Source organism: Somniosus microcephalus, chromosome 8, assembly GCF_052327205.1.
Source record: "Somniosus microcephalus isolate GS21.2 chromosome 8, FLI_Smic_1.0, whole genome shotgun sequence".
NCBI lineage: Eukaryota > Metazoa > Chordata > Chondrichthyes > Squaliformes > Somniosidae > Somniosus > Somniosus microcephalus.
In genome coordinates, this window is record NC_140994.1 from 246576507 (window position 1) to 246590038 (window position 13532).

The following is a 13532-nucleotide window of genomic DNA, read 5'->3' on the forward strand; positions in this document are numbered from 1 at the left end:
CACTGCCTCTCTACCTCTCTGTCCTCCTTTAAGACGCTCCTTAAAACCTACCTCTTTGACCAAGCTTTTGGTCACCTGCCCTAATTTATCCTCATGTGAATCGGTGTCAAATTTTTTACCTGAAAATACTCCTGTGCAGCGCCTTGGGACGTTTTACTACGTTAAAGGCGCTATATAAATGCAAGTTGTTGCTGTTGTTGTTGTTTGGGTAATCTGTGTGTGCCCTGTGATCCAAATCTTACAGAAGAAAACTCCAAAAGAAATTCTCAAAATAAAAGGTGCCAAATAAAATAATTGAGATTGACCCAGGTATCTGGAGAATTTAAACTGGTGCCTGGAACAAATCTGAAATTCTCCGTTCGCTAGCCGAGAAAGGGTGTGAGAATTTGACACCGGTTTCATTTTGTCTGCTTTGCTAAAATTTTAGAATGGGGACAAAAAGAAATAACCAAGCCCCAAATTTCCTGTGGTGTTGATCCAGGAAACTGGTGTAATTTGAGCAGGTGGGGGGGGGAGGGAGGGGAGGAGATTTGGGGTGTGGGGGTTATGGCAGCCTTTCCGCCAATCACTTCCGGGATTTTCCACCAGGAAAAATGACACAGTGCATCCCTGATGTTCGGCGTTGCTATGGGCTATTGGGGTGGCTGAAATGTACATGGCCAGTTTTCCAGTGACAGATTGCATTGGGTAACTCACCAAATACAAGATGGTGATTTACCCAATGCAATCAGTCACTGACAAAATAAAAAATGTTGAATCTTGTAAAATCTTCAGCCAGGGCTGCTGGCTAACCTACACCTCACTGCCAATGGTCTACTTTTTAGTATAGTCACTGTTGTTATGTAATCAAGTGCAACAGCCAATCTGAGCACAGCAAGGTTCCCAATACAGCAAATGAAAGGACTGACCCGTACATGTGTTGTTTTTGTTTTATGCTGGTATTGGTTGAGGAAGGAATTTGCTAGTATACTACAGGAAACTCTCGGTTAAACGGCACCTAAGTATCCGGAATTCTCTATTAACCGGCAAAATTCTCGCTCCGAAAACAACACCTCAGTAACCGGCAATGTTGCCGAGTCCGAGTCTCCCGCGGTGGCCGAGTTAGTCAGTGGGGGTAGTTCTCCAAACTGCCACTACTCGGCTTCTTGGTGCAGTCGGAACACCTCAATACCCCTGTAACAGGAGTCTGACTCTCCCGCGCTGCCGGTAGTCTCTTCCGATCCGCCATTTTACAGGGGTGCTGTGTGTCTCCCATGCTGCTGGTAGTCACTGCATTGCATTACCCTCAACTGGCCCGGCCGGATTGCCTGCCTCTCTTCCGCAGCCATGTTCGCGCCCGGGTGGTCCTGGAGATGGAGCACGCGGTGTCCACCGGCGCGCTTGAGTATTTCCGCGACCGGTGGGCGCCGCGGGGACTGGAGTGCATCATCAACCCGGAAAACCAAATTTTAATTTGATTTGTTAAGTTTTAGTTGAACTTTTGTTAATTTACAGTCCAATTTGTTTTGGGTTTTTTTTTTTGGGTCCAAACAAAAGAGTGCCCTCAACTGGCAGTACTGTACTTAATCAAACATCTTCCACCATCCATTTAACAGAACATTCTGTAGGTGAGTGCCCAATTACTGTATACTGCACATTTCTTGATTTTTTTATTTTTCTTTGTTAAAAATAGCCTCGGTAGATAACCCTCTCCGTCATCCGGAAATTTTGATAAACCGGCAACACGCCGGTCCCGTCGGTGCCGGATAAAAAAAAGTTTCCTGTACAAGAATTTCAGCTTTTCTTTTTAGAAGTGCCAAGGGATTTTTTTACATCCACCTGAACAGGCAGACAGGCCCTCAGCTTGACAGCTCCCAGAAACAATGCAATAACTGCCTTCCGACTGAAGTGTCAACCTAGGTCATGTGCTCAAGTCCTAGTGTAGTCAGTCCCAGCTTGAACCCACAACCTTCTGACTTCGAGGCAAATGTGCTCCGAACAGAGTACGGAATTTCCAGCCACACGGAAAACATGTAACTGTTTCATTTTTCTAATATAGTTCCTGTGTTAAGACGGAAGCTTGTAGTAAGATTTTACGGCACTGAAGAATTAAAACTGTGGGAAAGTGTGTGAGGGATTTCAAATCGGTTGCCACTAACGTGCCATGAGATGTGCTGTAAATTTTTACATCAGCAACTGGAGGCAATTAAAATGTAATTTCCTCTTTTGTTATGGTGCACGGTGCAAGCAATGGTAAAGTGCTAAAGTTACCCCATTAAGGTAATTGAGGTAGAAATAGAAAAGTGTTCCATTCTCCAGTGCTGAGCTTGATAAGCAGAACAAGTCCATTCCCCGTCTCATCAATAACAAGGAATGTTCAAGTCCAGCACAGACTGATGAGATGCAAATCTCTCCCGTCTGTTGGCTGTAAGATCAGTTTGGACAATCTAAGCCCAGTTCCTCATCTGTACGGCTATACATAGAAATATAGAAACATCGAAGATAGGAGCAGGAGTAGGCCATTCGGCCCCTCGAGCCTACTCCGCCATTCAATGAGATCATGGCTGATCATTCACATTCAGTACCCTGTCCCTGAATTCTCCCCATATCCCTTGATCCCTTTAGCCTTAAGAAATATATCAAACTCCTTCTTGAATATATTTAATGAATTGGCCTCAACTGCCTTCTGTGGTCGAGAATTCCACAGTTTCGCCACTCTCTGGGTGAAGAAATTCCTCCTCATCTCTGTCCTAAATGGCTTACCCCTTATCGTTAGACTGTGACCCCTGGTTCTGGACTCCCCCACCATCGGGAACATCACAAAGTTGCCCCTAATTCAGCGCTAATTGGCACTGCGCCGCCAATCCCACGCAGAGGCTGACAGTTCTGACGAAGGGTTATCGACCTGAAATGTTAACTCTGTTTCCCTCTCCACAGATGCTGCCGGTCTGACCTGCTGAGTATTTCCAGCATTTTCTGTTTTTATTCCACTCAGAGGCTAGCAGGACCGAGAAAGAATTTACACACTAGTACAGTAGATTTGTGTTTTTCTAAGATTCAGGCTGAAGTGTATTGTTCGAAAAGAGTAGACAAAGGTTTCTTTGGCGTCTAAAATAAAAACAGAACAGAACGCGAGGAACGGTCAGCAACATGAAACGTTAAGTTTTTAATTGAGATTTCCAGCGTCTGTGGTATTTTGCTTTTTGTTATTTTGCATTAACTGTGAGATACTTAATTTAGGAGTGTGTGGTGCTGACACTGGGTGCCTGAAATGGAAACTGTTCCATTTTCCAGCACTGACGTGTTTTTCTTGAGATTTTTTTCTTTAAAACAAGCAGGAGTTTACACACCAATATTGAGAGTAAAAATGCTTCAATGAGTTTGTGCCATCTGAAGGATTGGTGGTTAAAGATATAAAACTGACAGCTATCCTGTGGCAGTGCAACCCTGATTTACCTTTTCTTTGACAGAAGTGATGCTGTATCAGGTTGGGTCAACACAGGTGGGGGCTGTGGGACTGGCCTCCTTCTCAATGACCCCAAGGCTGAAGTAGAAAAGGACTGGCTCCGATTCCTCTCGGGTGAAGCCGCCACTGTAGTGTAAAGCTCATTACAAACCATTTCTCCCGTAAACGCCATATCGAAGAAAAGCATCGGGGGAAGGGAGTGTGAGGAAATGAGCGAAGGAGGCTGCAGGTCCTGCAAGCTTTCAGCCGACTTGGAGATAGAAGGTAGGGACCGAGTTCCAGACTGGTCGGAATCAGAGCTGGTTAGTGCACTTGGCATAACAAAGTTGGCAGGAGGTCTCCCCCGATTGATTCGTGGTGGAACAGGAGGGACCAGCTCCTCAGATGGAGTCCTAACTGTACATTCCTCACTTGATGTGAGTTCCTTCTCAATCAAATCAGGATTATCCGTCTCTGTTTCGCCAGGAGTAAAACCTTGCAGTATCACAATATGATTGGGACTATGTGCTGATACTGGTACAGTTTCTGCCTGAGTTTTAGGGGTTGAAGACTGCTTGTTTAGCAATGTCCGTGGCTTGGGAATAGGTTTTGCCGCTGGTGCCCCTGGTTCAATGTCCTCAACCCCACCAACATTGAAATGGTCTTTCCCGTCGCCAACAGTTCTTGACCTCTCCAACATTCTCTCTCTGTCACCAATAGACTCGCCGCAGGTGGTGTTCAAAAGCTCATCACTTGGCGTCAAGCTCCTCTGTTGTGCAAGTTTTAGGATCCGTTTCCGATGTCCGGTGGCTGTGATGCCAATCTGAAGAAGAGCTTCATTGTCAAGATGTACAGAGTCCATGGATGTGTAAAATCCATTCTGGGTGAAATTGCATCTGTATTTTTCCAAATGGATGATGGCCAGCCAGTCTCCAATGTCACACTTCTCTTCGCTTAACGATGCCATGGTAACGCACCTTTGTTCAATCTGCTCTCATTTGACAGACTGCGAAACAGGTCCATCAGTAAAAACAATCTCCAACATCTGAAAAAGAAATCAAACCATCAGACGGGAATTCAGACCGATACTGCTCCATATATGCATGCTTTCAATTCTTCTTTCAACACTATTGCTACTTGAATCAGCTTGTAATTCTGGAAAAAATGTATTTATTAAACCAAAACTGAACTATTTCAGCTGAAATATATGTTGACTTAATGGTGTTAACTCCACATCAATTGTTTGTCTTAATTTGAGATACCTAGGCAAGGGGACAAGGGTCAAGGGTCAAACACAATCAAGATTGGAACGAGTAGGAGAGAAGATTAAATAAATCAAGGAATAGTAATTAGGGCCACCAAATATAGGTTTTTCAAACCTGTAAGGAATGGAAAAATGATGGCAGTAAGGAATGACACAGTTTTGGGACCATGGGAAAGATAGTAGGCGATACTGTGATAAGTTGACTTCCAAACACTGAGGATGCAAGGGGTAGAAAAAGCCCATCTGGACTTTGCAAGGAACAAGAGAGCAAAGTTCAGAAAGAAAGAAAAACTTGAAAGATTTTAATTCATATAGTGTCTTTCACAACCTCACGTTGTCCCTAAGCACTTTACAGCCTATGAAGTACTTTTGAAGTGTAGTCACTGTTGTAAAGTAGGAAACACGGCAGCCAATCTGCACACAGCAAGCTCCCACAAACGGCGATGTGATGACAACCAGATAATCTGTTTCAGTGATGTTTACCTCAAAGCTTCGTGCATGAATGCTTGCCCTCTGGTGAAGGAGTCCAAGGAGCTACAAACAAGCTTCAATACTCCAAGGTTGAGGGAGTACCAGCAGAACCAACCAAGCTAAAAAGGCTAGTTCAAACTGGGGAGGTGCCAGTATTTCCCCGAGAACTTCCATGATGGGCCAAATGGCCTCCTTGTGCGCTGCAAAGATCCTATGATTCTGTGAGCTGAAACAGCCTATCTCCCTGGCGGTACAATGCATTTTTTTAAAATTAGAGGCAGTACTATTACAGTTGACTGTAAAAAGTTACAGGTGCAGTAAACTCCCTCCTCAGTCTCGGCCTCTCCTACGCTCATCGAGGTTCCCCCACAGTACAGTATGTGTAATACCAGTCCAGCATCCCTATCCAAGTTAAAATGCTTTTGTCCCAATGCCAATAATCTTATCGAAAATACCTTCAAGTATCACACTGACCCTTGAAAGGCCAGTACAGGTAGAAGATTGCCCGCCAGAGAGACATTTACTTGTGAACACAGACACTGACATCTGTTACCTAAAAGCAACAATCAATTAAATCCTCTTGCATAAGTTCCCTGTCTAGACCAGTAAATTAACAAAATTGCCTCCCACACTTTCTTTTAATAATAATCCTTGCATGCCATGCCACCTGTATAATTTTAGAATGGAGACCTTCCCTTTTTAATGTAGACATGCAGATTCTCAGCAGGCACATGACTGCCTGCGTGCGACCTCAAGCACTGGTGAGGTCAGTACTGATGGGGATTTCTGCTTTGGCACTTCGTTACTGCTGCAGTGACATTGGGGAACTGATGTGGTGAAGTGTTTGGACACTGTTGATGACCGACATTTACTGTCGTCGTTGCATTAGTCATCTAAAATATTCCAGTGGAATAGGAGCCGAGTCTCGCTGTCACTCGCACCCACAGCGGGTAATTATTCTGGGCCTGGTACTCCAAATCTATTTCGGACCCATCAACAGATTAAACCTCAGGTAATCAGTGACTGTCGCCAATTAATCAAACTGGGACCAGGGTCTGTCAGTCTTGCACCTCATTCTTCATCGCTGTACCGAGTATTCAAGAGAAAATGAGCACCTTTGGCACAATCTACTACAGGAAACTCTCGTTCAAACGGCACCTAAATATCCGGAATTCTCTATTAACCAGCAAAATTCTCGGTCCGAAAACAACACCTCAATAACCGGAATTGTTGCCAAGTCCGAGTCCGAGTCTCCCGCGGTGGCCGAGTTAGTCAGCGGGGGTAGTTCTCCAAACTGCCACGACTCGGCTTCTTGGCGCTGTCGGAAGTCCGAACACCTCAATGACAGGAGTCTGACTCTTTGGCCTAGAAATTGAGTTGACGCCGCGCCAGGGCTTTAGCGCCGGAAATTTAGCGCCAGCGCTAATTCCCTTGCGCGCGCCAAAAATTCAGTAGCGCCGCGCCCAGACGGCTGCCGGCGCTACTGGCGGGCGTGAGTGCCTCCCAATGGGCGCTGAGTGCCGCATTGCGGCGCTAATCCGGCGCTGCGGCACCCGATGTGGTGCGGCAGGCTGGGGAAGTGCAGGCCTCCTCCTCCCGTTAAGGAGGCGCTGCCTTCACCCGATCGCTGGCCGTTTGATTTTTTCAAAAATGAGCCCGGCACCTCGAACAAGTGCCGGGCTTGCAGGCCAGACGCATCTGTTCCGCGGGGGGGGGGTGGAGGAGTCCGGGGAGGGAGGTGCGGGCAGGCGGCCGGCGGGAAAGCGGCCGGCCGCCGCGCGACCTTAATGCGCCGGCGCTAACTTGTGTAAGACTCGGTTGCCAGAGTCTTAGTTGCGGCTGCCACGGGCGAGGCGGCCGCAACTGAATTTCGGCGTTCGGGCGCGTTGCCACGGCAACCGGGACGCTGCGCACACCGATGACGTCATCGGTGCTGGCGCAGCGCAACCGGCTAACGCCGATGGCAGCGCTGAAGTGAATTTCAGAAACGGCTATCATTGCGGCGCTAGGCCCTCTAGCGCCGCAAAATGGGCGCTAACCCTACTGAATTTTCAGCCCTTTGTTTGTTAAAAATAGCCTCGGTAGATAACCCTCTCCGTCATCCGGAAATTTTGATAAACCAGCAACACGCCGGTCCCGTCGGTGCCGGATAAAAAAGAGTTTCCTGTATCTCCGTTGCTTCACCATAAGGCGAGATAAACAACAAACTGGAGTACGTGGGCTTTTAAATCGAGTTCCTGACAACCGGATTACAATCTGCCCTGAAATGTGATCGAGCTTGGAACATAAATTGCACAAAATATTGAGCGAGCAGAATGGAGGTAGACTGACAGGAAGGTTTCAGCAGACTCAAATTTCCCTGGTCCAGGGAGGCACAGTACCTGATTTAGCTGGCTACATGAAGCCTGGGAATTTGATTTTGCTGATTCCACATCTTGATCACTAAGGCCTCGATTTTACCCCGCAAGCCCCCCCCGACGGAAAGGGTCGATGAGGGTCGAAGTCCTAAAAGTTTCAATCCCGCCTCCAAGCTGCTGCATTTCCGGCCGCCAAAATATTGACGGCACTATTGGGATGGCAGGAATGACGTATGAGGAGAGATTGGGTCGATTGGGCTTATATTCGCTAGAGTTTAGAAGAATGAGAGGGGATCTCATTAAAACTTATAAAATTCTAACAGGACTAGACAGACTAGATGCAGGAAGGATGTTCCCGATGGTCGGGGAGTCCAGAACCAGGGGTCACAGTCTAAGGATAAGGGGTAAGCCATTTAGGACTGAGATGAGGAGGAATTTTTTCACCCAGAGAGTGGTGAACCTGTGGAATTCTCTACCACAGAAGGCTGTAGAGGCCAATTCATTAAATATATTCAAGAAGGAGTTAAATATATTTCTTAAGGCTAAAGGGATCAAGGGATATGGGGAGAAGGCAGGGACAGGGTACTGAATTTGGTTGATCAGCCATGATCTCATTGAATGGCGGAGCAGGCTCGAGGGGCCGAATGACCTACTCCTGCTCCTATCTTCTATGTTTCTATGGCACGATTCAGGGCCTAGATGAGGCTCCCGCTAAAAGCAGATGGAGGCTTACTTAATGCAGCAGCTTGGAGGTGGGATTGAAACTTTTAGGATTTTAACCTTTCCTGCCGCCGGGGTGGGGGTGGGGGGTAAAATCGAGGCCTTCGTGTTCAAGATGTGGAATCAGCAAAATCAAATTTCCAGGCTTCATATAGCCAGCTAAATCAGATAATGTGTCTCCCTAGACCAGGGAAATTTGAGTCTGCTGAAATCTTCCTGGTCAGTCTACCTCCATTCTGTTCGCTCAATATATTGTGCAATTTATGTTCCATGTTCTTACTTAACATTCAAAAGTCGTGGCCTGCGCTGTCTACTACCCGACAGCAGAAACACAGCAGGAGGAGCCGACTGGCTAGAAGAGGCCCAAGTAAGTTTTAAAACATCCCCGCTCTTTGCACTCCTTGTGGGCCAGGAGGAGCAGCAGTGCTCCCCACCCCAGGCCCCACAAGAAGGCCTTGGGCCTCCCCCAGCCATGGTCTCTAGCCCAATGCCACCGCCACCCCCCCCCAATATTCGGGGAATGCTGAGAGATGGCAACTACCCCGCCCCCCCCCCCCGATTGCTGAATGAGAGAAAAGCTCGGCCTACAGCGACGTGAGGGAATCCCTCCACCCACTGACTGCCAGGGACCGTTCCCATTGTTCCCCGGCTGTGGCCAAATTCCCATTCCTGCCCGTCAGCCAGGCCGGGGGTGGGGGGGGGGTGTCAGGCGGGAGTCATGGAAGTTTTACTTAAATGAGGCCTTCACGTCCTTGACCTGGCCAGGTGCGCTGCTCGATACCGGGCTCCCCCGCACCCTTCTTGTCCCCAGCGCACCCTTCCTGCCACCCCTGCACCCTTCCTGCTACCCCCGCACCCTTCTTGCCACCCCTGCACCCTTCCTGTTACCCCCCCCCCCCCCCCGGTATAAATAGAGTCCAAAGGCTGGTGGAGCAATGAATTCCAGCAAAGGCAAAGAGCTCAGACTGGGCCACGCAGGCAAATTACCAGAGGATGCTCAATGCCTGTGGAACTGTATCCGAGCAAACAGTTAACATCGTTCCTAGTGGGCAGCAAAGGAGAAAACTAAAAAAAAAAGCAAAAGATAACAGAACTGTTCAGAGATCACTCACCGGCTTCAGTGAATCTGATGTGTAAATCCCTGTTCTCTTTTTGTATAGTCACACGAAAACCAAGGGCTGCTCACACCCCATCTGCCGTGGGCCATGCAGCCACTTTACGCGCAGTCTGCCAAGCCAGTATTACCGCGTACATCTGCATTTCATTGTAGCGCATCCTCAAAGAATTTTTCAGTGTCCAGAATTTCAGTTATTGCAGTAGCCATGAAGTTGCATTCTCCTGTGGCTTTCGAATATGCTAAGCAAGCAACATAACTTGGGTCTGCCACTCCCTGCCTAAACCTCTCCGCCTCTCTACCTCTCTTTCCTCCTTTAAGATGCTCCTTAAAACCGAACTCTTTGACCAAGCTTTTGACCACCTGCCCATTCTCTCCTTATGTGGCTCGGTGTCAAATTTTTTGTCTGTTAACGCTCCTGTGCAGCGCCTTGGGACGTTTTACTATGTGAAAGGTGCTATATAAATACAAGTTGTTCTTGTTATTATTACTTCTTTTTAGTTTAATGCTGGATTATTAGGAATTCTTAAAACAGTGGAACAAGAACCAGAGGCGACATGAGCAAAAACCTTTTTATGCAACGAGTGGCTAGGATTTGGAATGCACTGCCTGACAGGGTGGTGGAGACAGATTCAAGAGCAGCCTTCAAAAGGGAATTGAAGGAGAAAAAAACTGCAGGGATATGGGAAAGAGCGGGGGGAGAGGGACCAACTGGATTGCTCTTCGAAAGAATCGGCGTTGACTCGATGGGCCAAATGGCCCCCTTCTGTGCTGTACTGTTCTGCGATTCTATGTAGTTTACTCCTCTTAATTCAAAGTCACTTGAGTCAAATAATGTGATCATTCACATGTTTTAGTGCAGTGCTTAATTCAAATTATTGGCTAATTTTTTTTCAGTCGAAAACAATTCTGAATTATCAGAAGTAAACTGTAAGAACCTACAGAACACAAAAGTACACAAACTGAGGCTGCTGTTGAAACACTGCGTATTGTTTTAGCTACACTGCTATATGAAGGGGATGAAGAAGATGGAAAAGGAGCAGCGTAGATGCAACAACAACAACAACTTGTATTTATATAGCATCTTTAACATAGTAAAATATCCCAAGGCGCTTCACAGGAGTATTATAAGACAAAATATTTGACACCGAGCCACATAAGGAGAAATTAGGGCAGATGACCAAAAGCTTGGTCAAAGAGGTAGGTTTTAAGGAGCGTCTTAAAGGAGGAAAGAGAGGTAGCGAGGCAGACAGGTTTAGGCAGGGAATTCCAGAGCTTAGGGCCGAGGCAACAGAAGGCACGGCCACCAATGGTTGAGCGATTATAATCAGGGATGCTCAAGAGGGCAGAATTAGAGGAGCGCAGATATCTCGGGGTGGGGTTGCTGGAGGAGATTACAGAGATAGGGAGGGGCAAGGCCATGGAGGGATTTGAAAACAAGGATGAGAATTGTGAATTCGAAGTGTTGCTTAACCGGGAGCCAAAGTAGTTCAGCGAGCACGGGGTTGATGGGAGAATGGGACTTGATGCGAGTTAGGACACGGCCAGCTGAGTTTTGGATGACCTCAAGTTTACGTAGAATAGAATGTGGGAGGCCAGCCAGGAGTGCGTTGGAATAGTCAAGTCTAGAGGTAACAGAGGCGTGGATGAGGGTTTCAGCAGCGGATGAGCTGAGGCAAGGGCGGAGATGAGCGATGTTATGGAGGTGGAAATAGGCGGCCTGAGTTATGCCGCAGATATGTGGTCGGAAGCTCACTTCAGGGTCAAGTATGACACCAAGGTTGCGAAAACTGTGGTTCAGTCTCAGATGGAGGGATGGAGTCAGTGGCTAGTGAACGGAGTTTGTGGTGGGGGCCGAAAACAATGGCTTTGGTCTTCCCAATATTTAATTGGAGAAAATTTCTGCTCATCCAGAACTGGATGTTGGACAAGCAGTCTGACAATTTAGAGACCGTGGAGGGATCAGAGCTGGGTGTCATCAGCATACATGTGGAAAATGACACTGTGTTTTCAGATGATGTCGCCAAGGGGCAGCATGTAGATGAGAAATAGGAGGGGGCCAAGGATAGATCCTTGGGGAACACCAGAGGTAATGATGCGGGAGTGGGAAGACAAGCCATTGCAGGTGATTCTCTGGCTACGATTAGATAGAAAAGAATGGAACCAGGCGAGTGCAGTCCCACCCAGCTGGACGACGGTGGACAGGGGTTTTGGAGAAGGATGAAGTAGTCAACCGTATGAAAGGCTGCAGACAAGTCAAGAAGGATGAGGAGGGATAGTTTACCTTCGTCACAGTCACAAAGGATGTTATTTGTGACTTTGAAAGCCATTTCGGTACTGGTGGCGGAAACCTGATTGGAGGGCTTCAAACATGGAGTTGCGGGAAAGATGAGCACGGATTTGGGAGGCGAGAACACATTCAAGGACTTTGGAGAGGAAAGGGAGGTTGGAAATGGAAATGAAAGGACGGAGGGTTCAAGGGTTGGATTTTTGAGGAGAGGGGTGATGACGGCAGATTTGAGGGAGAAGGGGACAGTATCTGAGGAGAGAGAATCGTTAACAATATCAGCTGACATGGGAGCCAGAAAAGGAAGTTGGGTGGTCAGCAGTTTGGTGGGAATAGGGTCGAGGGAGCAGCAGGTGGGTCTCATGGACAAGATGAGCTTGGAGAGGTCATGAGGGGAGATCGGAGAGAAACTGGAGAAAGATGTGAGTTCAGGGCTAGGGCAGAGAGGAACCTTAGAGGAAGTTTGACCCAGTGGCCTAGAGGAAGGAAGGGAAGTGGCAGAGACAGCTGAACGGATGGTCTCAATCTTAGAGACAAATAAGTCCATGAGCTTGTCACACTTGTTGTCGGAGTTGAGGGTGGAGGAGGCAGGGGAGAGGGGTTTAAGAAGATGGTTAGCAGTGGAGAATAAAAGCCGGGGTTTATCTTTGCATTCCAGAATGACTCTGGAATAGTGAACAATTATGGCAGACGAGAGCAGGGCCCGATAATACTTTATGTGGTCCAGCCAGATCTGGCAGTGAATGGCTAAACCAGTTGTCCGCCATATCCGTTTGAGTCTGCGTCCCTTGGACTTAAGGAAGCGAAGATGAGAGCTATACCAGGGGGAATGGCCAGGGTGAGAAAGGGTAATTGTTTTAATAGGGACTAGGGCATCAAAGGTGGTGGTGAGGGTGTGGTTGAGCAGATCGGTGGCTACAGAAATGTCATGCTGAATGGAGAGCCAAAGGCTGGACAGTTGGGATTTCATAAGTGCAGTTGTAAGAGAGTTGGGAGAGAGTTTTTTCCTGGGGCAGACACAGAAGGAAGTAGGGTTGGGGGGTGGTGGAAAGGGAATGTTGGTGGAGAGCGATACAAGGAAATGGTCAGAGATGGCAGAAGGGTGTTACAGTTGTGAAAAAAAGTTGCACAGGTTGGCGCTTTTTCCACTACAGCTGAAAGGTTAAAGGGGTGAACTGATAAAGGTCTTCAAAATGACGAAGGGTTACAGTAAGATCATTGGTAATGAACCGTTTCCACTCGGTCAGTGAGATAGTGGCAAGATCATCACAAAAAGAATTAAAGGGGAAGTTTAAAAACAATCCATTACATAGAAGATGTTTTGAATGGGAACTTCTCTGCCACAAACCTTTTGTTGAAGCAGAATCCATAAAGGAATTAGATACCTGCTTGCAAAAGAGGAATATTAATGACATGGGAAGAGAATAAGAGAATGGGATTAGACTAAGTGACACACATGGAAAAAAAATACTGGGCTTGATGAGCCAAAGGGTCTTATTCTGTGCTGTAAGATTCTATGATTCTATAGCACAATTTAGAAACTGAAATGGATGTGATGTCAGATTTTCTTATGCAGAAGAATAAAGCAGAACAACAAGGTCTCCCTGGCCTGCAGTATGTTCAATGATGAATGGACAGTAGGGCTCTTTGTGACTGTGTTATTAAGGGTCGGGAACTGTGCTTTGGAAAATAACTGGCTCTGGCTGTTATGACCCATGGAGTAGAATGGCTATCATTGAAACATGACTTGCGGAAGGCCAAAGATTAGGCAAAATGTTAAGACTCCATCTTCTTCTGGTCCTTGCTTATGTGATTTACATGGCTAATGTGCACATGACATTCACACTGTGAATCAGAAAACTGATAGTAATGATTGTACTATGCTGCTTATTGCA

At 47.1% G+C, this 13532-nt stretch overlaps 1 protein-coding gene across 4 annotated transcripts in view; it reads right to left on the reverse strand.

The window, feature by feature from the left end:
- The window catches only part of arap3 (ArfGAP with RhoGAP domain, ankyrin repeat and PH domain 3), a 312909-nt gene that overhangs the window by 160498 nt on the left and 138879 nt on the right, over positions 1-13532 (reverse strand). For all 4 annotated transcript variants that reach the window (XM_085995934.1, XM_085995933.1, XM_085995932.1 and 1 more), the window contains exon 2: positions 3436-4469. In XM_085995934.1, coding sequence (XP_085852060.1) covers positions 3436-4391 — 956 coding nt within the window. In that variant the 5' untranslated portion in view covers positions 4392-4469. The remainder of the gene's footprint in view (positions 1-3435; positions 4470-13532) is intronic.